Source organism: Prionailurus viverrinus, chromosome D1 (genome assembly GCF_022837055.1).
Source record: "Prionailurus viverrinus isolate Anna chromosome D1, UM_Priviv_1.0, whole genome shotgun sequence".
NCBI lineage: Eukaryota > Metazoa > Chordata > Mammalia > Carnivora > Felidae > Prionailurus > Prionailurus viverrinus.
In genome coordinates, this window is record NC_062570.1 from 75,847,810 (window position 1) to 75,861,346 (window position 13,537).

At 48.6% G+C, this 13,537-nt stretch overlaps 1 protein-coding gene across 10 annotated transcripts in view; it reads left to right on the top strand.

Moving 5' to 3' along the window:
• The window catches only part of NAV2 (neuron navigator 2), a 741,507-nt gene that overhangs the window by 654,772 nt on the left and 73,198 nt on the right, over positions 1–13,537 (top strand). For all 10 annotated transcript variants that reach the window (XM_047878314.1, XM_047878316.1, XM_047878307.1 and 7 more), the window contains one exon: positions 9,369–9,507. In XM_047878314.1, coding sequence (XP_047734270.1) covers positions 9,369–9,507 — 139 coding nt within the window. The remainder of the gene's footprint in view (positions 1–9,368; positions 9,508–13,537) is intronic.

Here is a 13,537-nt window from a genome sequence, read left to right on the forward strand (position 1 = left end):
AAGGAATGAGTTACCAAAATGGGACAAAGGTGCTGTGGGGTGAAACTCAACCCCTGGCATTCTGAATGCTGCTAAATCCCCTTGGAGCCCTCTTTATGGGGCTCTTGTTTCTCTCCACCCCGAGTGATTGGCCTTGCACCTGGCACCGTCTGTAGAGGCTGCTTCTCCCCTGGGACACTGAAGCCACAAGAAGCAAGTTCTTGCCCTGGTACTTTATCATCTCTTTTGTAGCGTGGTCCTGCATTTCCTTCCTGCGGTCTTTTCAGGCTCCCCGGATTCTGTACCGCAGCTGACGTGAGCTGGTTATCTCCTGAGTGCCTGCAGGTCTGATCTGGTCCCCACAAGAGGCTCATGGGGCCTGGTGTTAGCACCGTATCACACAAAGGGAAGCCTGGGTCTCCTGCGCAGGGGTAGGGGGCTAGCGGGGAGTGGGAGGAGGTGCCTCTGACAAAGTAAATGGTGGAGCCAGGCTTCAAATAAATCTATTTTACTTTTCTCTCTGGAGCTGTGTGCTGCCTCCATCTGGAGCCTCCAGGGCTTAGTGGTCCCCTGGCCCACTGCTAGAGGAGACTAAATTCACTGGGGTTCGTGTCTGCCCCTACTTTCATTCGAGCTCAAGTTCTAGCACATTTTGCAAACCATGTAGGCTGATCTCAGAAGGTGAACTCTAGAGACAGGAGGCTTGCTTATGGCTTTTTTTCGAGTAACTGTCTCTTTTTTTGGTGTGGAAAATTTTGAAGTCCTTGTTGTTTACATGATAGGCATGGAATAAAGGATGCCAAATGATTAAATAAACGGGGGTGGTTGAACACTCTTGGATCTGTGTTTGAATCCCAGCTTCAGCATTTCTTAGCTGTATGACCTTTGGGCCTTTCTTTCCAAGCCTCAGTTGTCTCATCTCTAAAATGGGTATAGTGTGAGTACCCAGAGAAAATGTAAGTGAACAGGACCTGGCACGGAAGCAAGCCCCCAGTAAGAGTTGTTGTTTGTACCGTGGAGTTGTGGGGATGAAAGGAAATAATGCATGTAATTAGCATGAGGTCTGGCACAACTTTGAACTTCATTTAAAGTTGGCTATTACACTATTATCATTCCCAGATAGACAATGAAACGTGGGATTCTGAGGAAGTGCTCTTGCTTTCTGTGCAGGTAGGTTTTCTAAATAGACTGCCAGCAGTGGGTGGAGGAGGTGATGCCCTGGAGAATACCTCCTGGGAAGGAAATAGTTAACATACCTGTCTGGTGGGAAGTGAAGGTAGCCAAACCCTTTCCCTTCCCCAGGGGTTACTACTCAGCCTACAGTTGGGCTTGCTCACTCATCCACACCAAAAGATCTCATTCCTCCCGAGCCCCGGGCCCTGGGGTTTCACAGGAACAATTGCCTTGAACAATAGCCAGAAAACAAGTTCCACCAGTCTGGGCTTTTGCAACTGAATACAGCTGTCTGGCGGGGGGCACAGGGCCGTGAAAATGAGCTCTGCTGTGATTCTAGGGCAGAACTGGAAAAGTAAGCAGGTAAGGCCTGGGCCCAGCCCTTGGTGTCTCTGAATCGAGCACTCAGCCACCAGGAGAGAGGCAGAAAGTGGGGCAGGGGCTGCCCCCGACTGCTCCTGAGGACGCGCTAAGGGCCTTCTGGAAGTGGACCCAGTCTTTGGGGTTTGGGGGGTTGGGTGTGAGGAGCTGCTGCTTTGTGAAGACTGCTTTCAAGAACCATAGTTAGAGTCCTTCCTCTCTGCATGGTGATTTATCAGTGAACAGACAACAAATATGTATCTGCAATCTGATTGATTTTTTTTTTTTTTTTTTTTTTTTTTTTTTTACAACATGGGTTAGCATGTCTTTCCCTTGAGTAAACAACATTATCTCACAGGGAGTCCATTTGAAGAGTGTAATGACCCTCTGGACCCTTCAATAACTCCTCAGAGTTGGAGTCTTTAGCTGAAACCCAGGATTCCTCACACATGGGTGTGTAAATCCTAGTGGAAAAATCTGTTTAATCATTCCTCTTTGCTTTTTTGCTTTATGGGAGATGAAGTTACAAATATAAAATCACATTCAGGACCATTACCAATTCCTGCTGCATTTGGAAACTCCCCGGAAGAGCTTGACATTAAAAATGTGTCCAGATTAAAGGTGGTTCTTCAGGGAAGGGGGGAGGGGGTACACTGGTGAAGGCAGGTTTCTCTCCTCGGTTGTGTGGAATGCTCACTCCCCACAACAGGGAGGAAAACAGGGAATGTGAGGAGCTAAAATAATTTATGATGCTTTCACCTGCGTTCTTCATAGCAGATAGCTTGTTTGGCTGTTAAAATTGTGCTTTAAGCCTTCTGAGTGGCATTTGAATTCCTGACACAGTGATGTCAGCATCTCTTATAAGACTGAAATAGGATCCTCCTGGCTTTATGGGTCTTTCCATTTTTGAGTGGATTTTCTGATCACTTTTGGCGAATCATTTCCCATCTGTATTTCAAGAGATAGTAGACAAACAGTTGAGGCCATGGTTCTGGTCAAAATGCTGTGTCTTGTCCAAAATGGGGTCCCTTTTTGATACACTTGGTTGCTATCAGCTGGTGGAGGTTCTTTTGTGATTAGGCTGGTTAGCAGACAGATTTCCAAGCTGATCTGTATGTGCTTGATTTCAGACGAGCTGGAAGGGTGCATGGAGTCTGGTTTGAATCCCATTCTTCTGATGAGCTCTGGGCCCTAAGCCTCTGTTTCATCCAGTGGAAAATGGGAATGGAATAATATATATAATGTGCCTAGTGGGGTACCTGGCATTTGGTAAACATCTTCAATGGTGCCTATAAATATTAGTTAAGATTGCATTCTGTTCCTTTGTGGATAAATAGTGTGGTCTAACGCAGACTCTATGTTATGACTTGGGTTGTTGCCTCTCTAGGAAAGTTTGCAAACTCAAATCGCAGGGTGAGTGAAGAGGCTTAGCTAGGGGTTGTGTCAAATGGGAAAGTGCGTCTCTTTCTAAAAAGGGCAGTTACTACTCAGGGCTAGCTAATTGTCTCCTATGTACAAGATATTGGCACCTATTCCAAGTATTTAAAAGATTGTGTGGGCTTAGGGGCGCCTGGGTGGCTCAGTCAGTTAAGCATCATACTCTTGACTTCAGGTCACGGTCTCACGGTTCATGAGTTCCAGCCCCGCGTGCTGACAGTGTAACTCCTGCTTGGGGTTCTCTCTCTCCCTCTGTCTCTGCCCCTCCCTTGCTTGCTATCTCCCTCTCAAAACTCAGGTGATAACAGAGGAAAGCAAACCATAAGAGACTCTTAAATACAGTAAACAAACTGAGGGTTGCTGGAGGAGAGGTGGGTGGGGGTGTGGGGTAAATGGGTGATGGGCATTAAGGAGAGCACATTTCAGGATGAGCACTGGGCATCATATATAAGAGGTGAATCACTGCGTCCTACTCCTGAAGCCAAGATTACCTTGTATGTTAACTAACTTGAATGTAAATAAGTAAATAAAAATAAACTAAAAAAAGAAAAAAGATTGTGTGGGCTTAAAAAAAATAAGCTGAGGGGTGAAATTAGCGATGAAGTAATAAACCCAAAGACTAGAAGGTGCAGTTACCTGTTGGGCAGTTTCTACCGAAGGAGAGGAGATGCTCTGAGATCCGTGGGGACCTTCCATGTGCCCATTTGTCTCTGTACCAACTTTTCTCTGAGTTTAAACTCCTAGGATGTCAGTTAGAAAGCAGCCTTTGAGGGGCGCCCATGTGGCTCCGTCGGTCGAGCGGCCAACTTTGGCTCAGGTCATGATCTCTCGGTTCATGAGTTCAAGCCCCGTGTCGGGCTCTGTGCTGACAGCTCAGAGCCTGGAGCCTGCTTCACATTCTGTGTCCCGCCCCCCCTCTCTCCACCCACCCTTACCTGTGCTCTGTCTCTGTCTTTCAAAAGTGAATAAACATTAAAAAAATTTAAAAAAAAGAAAAGAAAGCAGCCTTTGGGATGGCTGCATTCAGCTCCCTCCTGATTTGGGAGTCTGGGGCGTAGAGAGAAAATGAGTAACAAGGAGTAGTTCTAGGGATGGCTGAGGACAGGGCCTGGCTCTCCCGGCCCCTTTGCCACTTCCATGCCTTGAAGGAGACTGCCGTATAGCAGCGAGTGTCGGTTGACCTGGGATCGGGCACGCTGCAGGCTATTCCTGTTACCGTGTGCTGGTACCCGGCTGGTGGCTTGAGACATCAAAGGCTGTAGAAATGTCTGGAACCAGTGCAGTTTCTACTTGGTACGCTTTGCTCACCTTCCCGGTTTACATTTTCATTTGTGTCTGGGCTATGTATTCTTGTCTGTCACATCCACTGGCCTTGCTGTCGGGGGTAAGGACAACTTCGAGTCATCACTATGTCTCCACTGCCTTGTACGGTGTCTGGCACAGAGAGGGTGCTGACTGGACTGGGTAAGAAGAACAGATGAATTCAAAGCCCTTGTATCAGGATCCAAAAGTGTAGAGTTTAGGAGTCTTAAAGAACAATAGTGAATGTTTGATGGAGTTCCTTCCACCCACCCATTGGCTCCAAATGGTGGAAGGTTGTTTTCAAATCGGATCACTGATCACTCCCAGGCGCCATTGTATGACTGCGCCAATGGGGGACACTTCACTGAGTAGTGAAAAAGGTACATGCCTGTGATCTGGCTGGGAAACGATGTGTTGGCATTAATGGTTCTTGAGGAATCAGTGGAAGCATCTTCCTGCCATTTGTCTGTGTCTCTGCCAAAGAATTTATAGGGCATAAACATGATATGCTGTCTTGAAATTTTTTAAAAAAGACAGGGAAACCAGCCAAGCTCTGCGTCCCACATTCCTCTGAATTTCCTATAATACAGGCTGTGAGGCAGGAGGAGGCCCTGGGATTCAGCTCTCTTCCCAAGGATGTCAAACACAGTGTCGTTTCCACCAAGATTTGGGGAGCGGTTTTGGAATGGCTTTGGAAGTCTTGCAACGTAGAGCAAAGATGAACTGGAGCGGGGAAAAAAATTGGCGAGGAGGGGTGCTCTCTCGGGTTCATTTGTTCTTCTGGTCGTTCATATAGAAATCATTCGTTCATGCACAGAACGAAATCTGCCTTAAAAGTTTGCTAATGTTTAAGGAGCGCTTTTGTGCCCAAAAAGAACGTCTTAGAATTTATTAGGTTTTACTATTCAGTTTATTAAAGATTTAAGTTTTTATTTATTTATTTATTTATTTTTTTGAGAAAGAATAGAGCACGAGCAGGGTAGGGGCAGAGAGAGTGGGAGACAGAGGATCTGAAGCAGGCTTTGTGCTGACAGTGGAGAGTCTGACGCGGTGCTCGAACTCATGAACAGTGAGATCATGACCTGAGCCCAAGTTGGATGCCTAATCAACTGAGCCACCCAGGCGCCCCAAAAGCTTTAATTTTTAAACCTAGGTTTTCTTATAGATCTCATCTATAAAACAAGTATTTTTGTATAAATTAAGATGATTTCCATTTGTTATTTGATTAGTACTTTATAAATTTAGAGTGAACAAATTGAATTTTAATGATTAGTACTGTTTGGAAACTTGGATAATTAAGCTTCCTTAAACATTTTAGATGGCATTCATAAGTTTAACACGCATGGTTTCCTCGAGCTCTTCAAATGTCTGACAGTGGGGACTTACCGGCCTAACAAACAAAATCTTTCTAAGCACATAACTCTTGCAAGTCAAATAAACTAAAGTTATACGTGTCATAAATTAAGTTTTCTCAAGTACTGTAACTCTTTTTACAGCCTGACTCCCAGTCCTTAAACCTTTCATCTTAAAAATCTCAAGTCAGAAATCAGTACTCATTCAAAATTGAAATCGCAAGACCCTTTTTCTTTAGATTGTTTAATATGCCCCCCTGTTCTTTTAAGTGTTATACATATACAGAGATTATCCCAGTGATGACAAAGATTTCATCCTATATGTAAGCATTAATATTATGATTTACTTCATATCTGCCTTCATCTTTTGAAACCTTCATCATCTCCGGCAGGCTCCGGGGCCATTGTATGGTGTTTCACAGTCAGATTCAAGAGCAGAATGCACGGATGGCCACATCATATTCCAGAGTGATTGTTCCAGAGCCGTTGCTGAATACACTGTAGTTCTTTCTGCTGTGTCACCCGGGTCCCTTGAGCCTCGTAGCTGAAATTTCGTCTCGCCACATAGCAAACACAGATCCTCTGTGTTTCTTTCACATTTCTGTTGTAATCAGTTTCTGTAGTCCCTTTCACCATCTCTCCCCCGACCTGGGTCAGTGGACTTTCGAACCCCTGGTGCAGGTCGTACACAGTTTCCTCTGCCACTCGCTTGGACGCGACTCCTCTTGTTAACCACGTGAATGAATTCCAAACGCTTTTCTGTGCCTTTCCTGTCAGACTCTCAGCCACATGCCTGGAGTCCTTTTGCAAACACATCGCAGTTCCCCATTCGGTAGCGCGAGGATACCAACTGACACAAACCTGAGCAAACTCGTTTTGAGCAAAAGAACAGATTTATCCTGCTGCCTTCTTGGGCAGGTGACGATGGAGTGGCCACTGGCAGTTCAGGCTCTGCCTTCATCTCCTCCCGAGTTGTGCTTTGTTCTTCTCAGCATCTCCTGTGTGGTCACGCAAGTTGGGGGACTGTGTTTTAGGCCAAGTGAAAGAGATCATCCCAGCACTTCACAGCTGTTAAGACGTGTACAGAGAACGTGAATGTCTAAGAGGGGCCCAGAAGAGCCAGCATGTAGCCCACATTCCCTTGTGAGGGTGGCATTGTTATCGCAGGGCGTCTCCTGGAAGTATTTGGAGTCCGTCTTGGAACTCACCGACTCTGATCTTGGTGGCTCATGGCCACTTACACCCTGAATTTGGGGGAAAGGGCAAGTTCCAAGTAGCCGATTTTACATCTAGCTAGCGTTGCCAGTATCCCGAAGGATCCAGAAGTGAAGGAGGCGTGACTGGTTCTCCAGGCGCAGGGACAGCTGGTTTCTGGCAGAAAGAATGCTCTTGCTCAGCCGGGGCTTCCCTCGGTGTCCCTGCCCCTTCATCCGCGTCACTGGTTTCCCCACTCCCACCTACCCCGGCTTCTCCCCATCTGGGCCGGCTCAGCCAGGGTAACCCCGTGATGCTCCGGGCACCAGCGTGAGAACAATCTCGTGTACAGTCAGCGCCACACTCGCCTCCAGAGTAACAGCTTGGCGTTGAAAGGCCATACGTGAGGAGCGGGTTCAAATTCAGAGCAGAATCTCTGGGGCTTGGATTTATGGGCGTCTGTTCCTAACTTCCCTCCTTCCTCCTTGCCAGCCACCCTCCCCTCCTCAATCCTCCTTCTTCCCTGGATTATAGGAAATCTTAGATATATTACATTGGTAACTCCAGAGAACAGATGCAATTAAAGACTCATGTGATTTTTCACCACCCCCCCCCCCCCCAACACACACACACACTCGTGAGAGTAGATTTGGGTCCTTTTCCATCTGTTAGGTCACGCTTTCTGCCACAGAGCTTCACATAGGTAGCCAGCCTAGTGGTATCATCCACGTGTCACCCATAAGGAAACTGAGGCACAGGAGTTGTGACTTGTCTAAGAATGAGCTGGGGGAGGGGGCTGAACTCAGAGTCCCTAGCTGGTGGCAACTTTTCGTCAGAGCTTGTCCTGTCTCGCTGAACATGAGTTCAGTCCAGAGGGGTTAATAAGCGTGTACCGTGTGCCCGGAGGTGGAGGGGACAGACTCACCCTGCAGGCGGAGGCGGGGAGTGAGGAGGCCTTTGCGGTGAGGCCCTCCAAGCCCGGGCTTCCTCCTGAGAAAGTGAGCCGCGCCACACTCCGACGTGCACTGAAAGTTGACGTAATGCAAAGCCATTTGGCGTCCCAGTGAAGAGGTAGCTCTGGAGTCACAAACGTCTGGATCCAGGTTCTGTTCCTCCTTTTACTGGCTGGCTGGTCGGTCTAGGGCAGCGTGGCCTTTCTTACCTTTCTAAGCCTCGGTCTCTCCACCTGTGTGATAGAAAAACAGTAATACTTCCCTTGTTCCACTAGATCAAGTAGATGGGGTTTCATTTCTGTCAGAAGCTTACTTGGCGGAGCACTCGACTTCTCACTCCCATGAGTTTAAATCCACAAGTGTTTACCGAGCGCCTGCTGTGTGCCTGCCACCCTGCAAGCAAACAGAGGAGAAGGTGCAGCAGGCTTGGTTGGGAGGGAGGTGGGCCTTGTAGATGCAAGGACTAGGGGAGGCCTTTCTGAGGAGGTAACACGCGAGATGAGAAGGAGGCAGGAACCAGTGTCCAGAAAGAGGGAAAACAGTGTAGGGTCTTGAACACAAGAACCCTGTTGGCCTAGAAGGAACAGGAACCCACGCGGCCAGAGCCAGCGGGCGATGGAGAGGTGGGCACGAGGCCAGACTGGAGAGGGAGGCCGGATCAGAGGGTCTTGAGCAGCAGAGTAAGGAGTTGGGACTTTCAGTGCCTGAGAAGCCCCTGCTCTCAAGTATTAGGCAGTGGAGCCATAGGATATGTTCCTGTTTCGGAAGGATCGTCCTGCCTGCTGTGAGGGAAACAGATTGTTAGGGAGAAGCGGGCCTGGCGGCCTCTTTGCAGTAACCCAGGGGGTGCTGAGAGCCGCCGGAAGGGCACAGCGGCAGGAGAGGCGGAGGGCTGTGCGCACGGGGATACATTTTGCGGGGAGACGTGGCAGGACCGGGTGATGGGTTGAAAGTCTTGCTGGTGGTGGGAGACGGTGATGAAGAGGAGGAAGAACAGTTGCTTGGAGACTTGATTTGAGCGGTAGGCGTGGTCTCAGTGGATTTGTGGGTTGGGAAGTGAACTCTTTCAGATATGTCCTGGGATGCTTTTAGAGGTACAGCTGCTAATGGAGTTGACAGGCTTCTGCCGACTGCCATGGCTTTCCTTCCCTTGGCATTTCACTTCAGGAGTGGAGTCCAGAGAATTCGGACTGCAGCCTGTCTTCCCACTGTCACCCCAGGGAGCATGCTGCTCTGGACTCTCCCTGTCCCGCTTCCAGCAATAGTCCCCACACCCGTCACTCTTCCTCCGCTGCCGGGTCTGGGAAGTAACTTCTACAGAGTTCCCAAGATAAAGTTGAGGGGGGTGGCAGGTGGGTGGGTCAGCCACCTCTGCTCCGGAGAGCGTTCTCCATTGGCGGGAAGGTTTGTTTCAGCCATTTCACCCATCTGCCCATCCAGAAGAGCAAGGATAAAAAAAGGTGGTGCCCTTGAGATGAGTCACATTAGGGGCACAAGAACTTTGCCTGGGGTCTTAGGACACAGGGACCCTTCGGGGACGGTATGCACTTGGCCACATTGTTGGCTTGAGCTGACGCAACGTGAGGCTTTTGTGCTCAGGATGTGTTTGTCTCGGCAGCTGGGATGACAGCAGCTCGGTCAGCAGCGGCATCAGCGACACCATAGACAACCTCAGCACCGATGACATCAACACCAGCTCCTCCATCAGTTCCTATGCCAACACACCTGCCTCCTCTCGCAAAAACCTCGATGTGCAGGTAAGGAACAGGCTCCCCCAAAGGCCCCTGCCAGCAGGGAGCCTCGCGCTTGGGGACCAAGGGGGCCATGTGGGGTGAGCAGAATCCCCTGGTCCGTGAGATGAGGCCCGATCCGCTCAGTGCCCGTGCACTCATTTCTCCACCTGCAAGAGAAAGGGGGTCAGGTAATGGGGCACCAGAAACAGGAGTGGAGACGCCTCACCATTGTCTCTGAAGGCCTTGATAAAACCATATTTCCTTCCTGAACCTTAGTTTCAGAATCCTCTTGTTGTTGTTGTTGTTGTTGTTGTTGTTGTTGTTTTATTTTTTAATGTTTATTTATTTTTGAGACACAGAGAGAGAGCATGAAGGGGGGAGGGTCAGAGAGAGACGGAGACACAGAATCGGAAACAGGCTCCAGGCTCTGAGCTGTCAGCACAGAGCCCGATGCGGGGCTCGAACTCACAGACTGCGAGATCATGACCTGAGCCAAAGTCGGTCGCCCAACTGACTGAGCCACCCAGGCGCCCCATGTTGTTGTTGTTTTAAAGAGGATGCTGGACTCAGTTGGTCATTCTGAACCTGGAGTGTGTCCCCTCCTCGGCCCCGGGAGCCACTGCTGTCCAGGGCACATGCTGGTCTCTGTAGAGTAATGAGGTGGGAGCAGACACTGACAGTCCTGGGCTGGAAGACCAGCCTGTCCTGCCCAGAGGTTGGCAACCGTCAATCTGTAGGTCACACCCTCCTGCTGGTGGGTTTTCTTTGCTTTATGGTATCATTCTCTTTTTAAAATTGCATCATTTCACCCGAAAAATGAGATTCTGGCTTCTCCTCAAAAATCGGAAGCTCTTGCTCTCTTAAACCTGTGTTCTCCGCATGGCAACAGTCAACAGGTGTCCAAGTGTCCCCACCCTTCAGACACATGTCCCTGTGTGCCACAGTTGCCACTGGCCAGCTGCGCCCTTCCGTGTACCTGCCAGACGCCCAGGTGTTTAGTTTTCAACCCCTCCTGGAAACTCTGAGATTGTATTCCCCGGATACTGTACCACCTTATATTTGCTTCCAAAGTAGCTTCATGTGGGCACGTTCACTTCCTTCACAGCGCTCCTTGGTGGTCAGGGGGACTGGTTCTAGCAAGCCTGTTTTACTAGTGGAAAACTGAGGGGTCCTCCTCATGACAAGCCTCCCAGTTGGGACTGACCAGCGCAAGGACTGGTCGACTGTGGTGGCACTGGGACTGGGAACTTTCATGGTGGGTCCCTCCCACCAGTGGGGGCCACTACCTCCAGTGAAACCACGTGAAGGTCTGATTGGGCCAGTCTCCCAGAAGGTTCTCGGGGAGGGCAAAAATGACCCTGCCCCCCTGCCTTCACTCCCTTCCACACTCGTCTCCTTTCTCAGCTCTTTCTCTGCAAGATAGGACCTGCTTTGGAAATTTCTGTGCTTTCAAAGGTATCTTTTCTTTTTTTTTTTTTTTTTTTTTTTTTTTTTGAGGACAGGGCTAAATAAAGAACATGTCAGAGTGTGGGAGTACTTCTGTCCCACAGAAATGTGGACACTGACTGCCTGAGGAAATATATTAGGTGTTAGCTCTGGGATTGCCTGTGACTTTTTGAATTTGCACTTTTGCCAGAATTTCTAATTATTGTTGAGTGAGAGGTGAATTGTGGTGGTTATTAAGGGGAAAAAAACGTGGGTAGGCACAGAGATGTTGGAGGTGCTGATAATATTCTAGATCTTGATCTCAGTGGTAGTTATAGAAGTATGTTAATTTTATAAAATGCATTCAAGCCGTGTACTTAAGATTGTGCGTTTAGTATATGGATGTTATACTTCTATTTAAAAAGGTGATCTAAATCACCTGAGATTTAAATCGCTGCCTAAGAAGCATCACTGATCAGTGATTAGACACAAGTTAGAAACACCCAGCCAGCCTGTGTCCCTGCCGCCTACCCCTTGCCAACTGTCACAGTATCTACCTGTTTTCCTTTCCTCATGGACGCTTTTTTTTTTCTGAGACTCTTTCTAATTTCAGGGTAACAATAACAACCAAGCTTTTAGACTCTCCCTAGATACTGAGGTGGGGAACCAAGAGAGGAGAGAGAGGGAGAGACAGATAGAGAGGGACGGCCGGGGGTGGAGAAAGAGAGGGAAAGGGGGGAGGGAGAGAGAGATGAGTAAATCATTAGGTTTCTCTTTTGTTTACTTTTGAGGTAGGATGAGTCTTGCTTTTAAGATGACGTTGAACCAACAAAACCCTGTGTTGGAAGAATCTCCTTGTCCTTTGTTTCCCTCCCGCAAAGCCAAAATTGGCATCTGTTTCCCACGTTGATACAGAGTAAGCCTCTGGGATCTGCAAATGATTTCCTATTTGATATACTCAGGTCTGGTTAATGCCAGGACCTCCTCCTCTTTGACCGTCTTTGGCTTTGATCTAGAAAATGTCACCTCAAAAAAGGTTCAAATATTACACAAACATGTCTTTTGATCAGGCTTAGAAAGTTAATTTCAAGGGACGCAAGGGGTTATATTTGTCGTTTTCTTTTCTTTGCTATAAAACTACCTGAGTTTAAAACATTTAAAGGAAAATTAAGCAGGTAGGTCTTGGAATAAAATAAAGGCAGACTTGCACCCATGGTTACTAGGATTCCTGCAGAGGTGGTTTCTCTGGCATCTCTTTGTTCCTGTCCAGGGAGCATCTCCAAATATTTGAATCAGCGTAAATTGCAGCCTCCCCCACTCCTCCCCTCTTACCACTCTGAGGAAAGCTAAGGGCCATTACTCCTCTCTGAGCAGCATCAGGCAACGGGAAGATGCGCATTGCCATCATTCCCCAGGGCTCGTTCAGGTTTCTGTCGCAGACTGGTTTCCCCTGATCGAACGGGGAGCACACAGTGTCCCAGGCAAGGCATGGAGAGGCGGGAAGCAGCAGCGGGTCAGTGCGTCCAGCGGGAAAGCAGGCTGAGGACAGGTTGCCCGGCCGGGTTTTCAAATTTGGAAAGCCTCTGAGGAACAGCTAAAAGGAAATACATCCAAGGAACGGGAAGGTTGTTCGGAAGCCTAAGGAGCAGCCTTGTTAGTGGAGCGGATAACAGAGGAGCCGTCCCTGGGAGGTGAAAGTCCCCTTTGTCTCTGAGTGACTGTTCTCCTCGAGGATGTTGAGGGGCACTGAGGGTGCCCTCAGCGGGACGCATATGCCCAGGTGTCCGGCACTGGGCCTCCGGTCACTGCTGCGCGGCTGGGCAGAGGATCTCCCTGCTTGAGGTTTGACAGCCTCTTGGTAGACGTTCCCCATTTGCACTGGTGAGTCTGGTTGAGCAGCCAAACCAATTGCGGTGTCAGGGAGGAGGAGAAGACTCTGAAGTCAGGGTTGAGCTCCTGCGTCTGTGGCATCCTTGGATAAGCTGATCAGACTCTTCAAGCCTCTGCCTCCTGGTCCATAGCATCACGGTAATTAGACTTGTCTTGAAGGATGAGTGTGGTGGTGGCATGGAAATACTTATCTCAACATGCTCTCTCGGTGTCTAATTCTTGGTAGGTACTCAAGTTTCTTCTTCCTTTTTCTTCTTTCTTTCCTTTCTTCCTTCCTCTGGGTTACCTGTCCCTCTGCCTCCCTCCTCCATTCATGTCAGTAACCAGAATTTGACTGTGTTCTTAATACATTTTGCAATTCATCTTCTGTTGTGCCGCGTTTTATTTTTAGGACGGTGTGTTGGTGGCAGATGGCTTTAACAAACACACACGCATCTCTCCCCCACGTAATCGTCTATCCATTCACGCCCTTGGTCATTCAGTGTTTCCTCTCAGTCTGTGGAAGGTTCCATTCCAGGTGCCAAGGTCCAAAGAGGCCTATGGCACACCGCCTTACATGTTCACTTCCTGTGACGTTTTTAATAAAATATGCAAGGCGGGGCAGATAATTCCGTGTGAGTTTAGTTTTTGCTGCTCCAGGAAATAAAGTTCGGAATTCCGTGGCAGGGATTCCTGTCCTGTGTGGCCTCAAATGAGCCTGGAGCTCTCTGGATGTTCTCTGGATGTTAGACTGGATTCA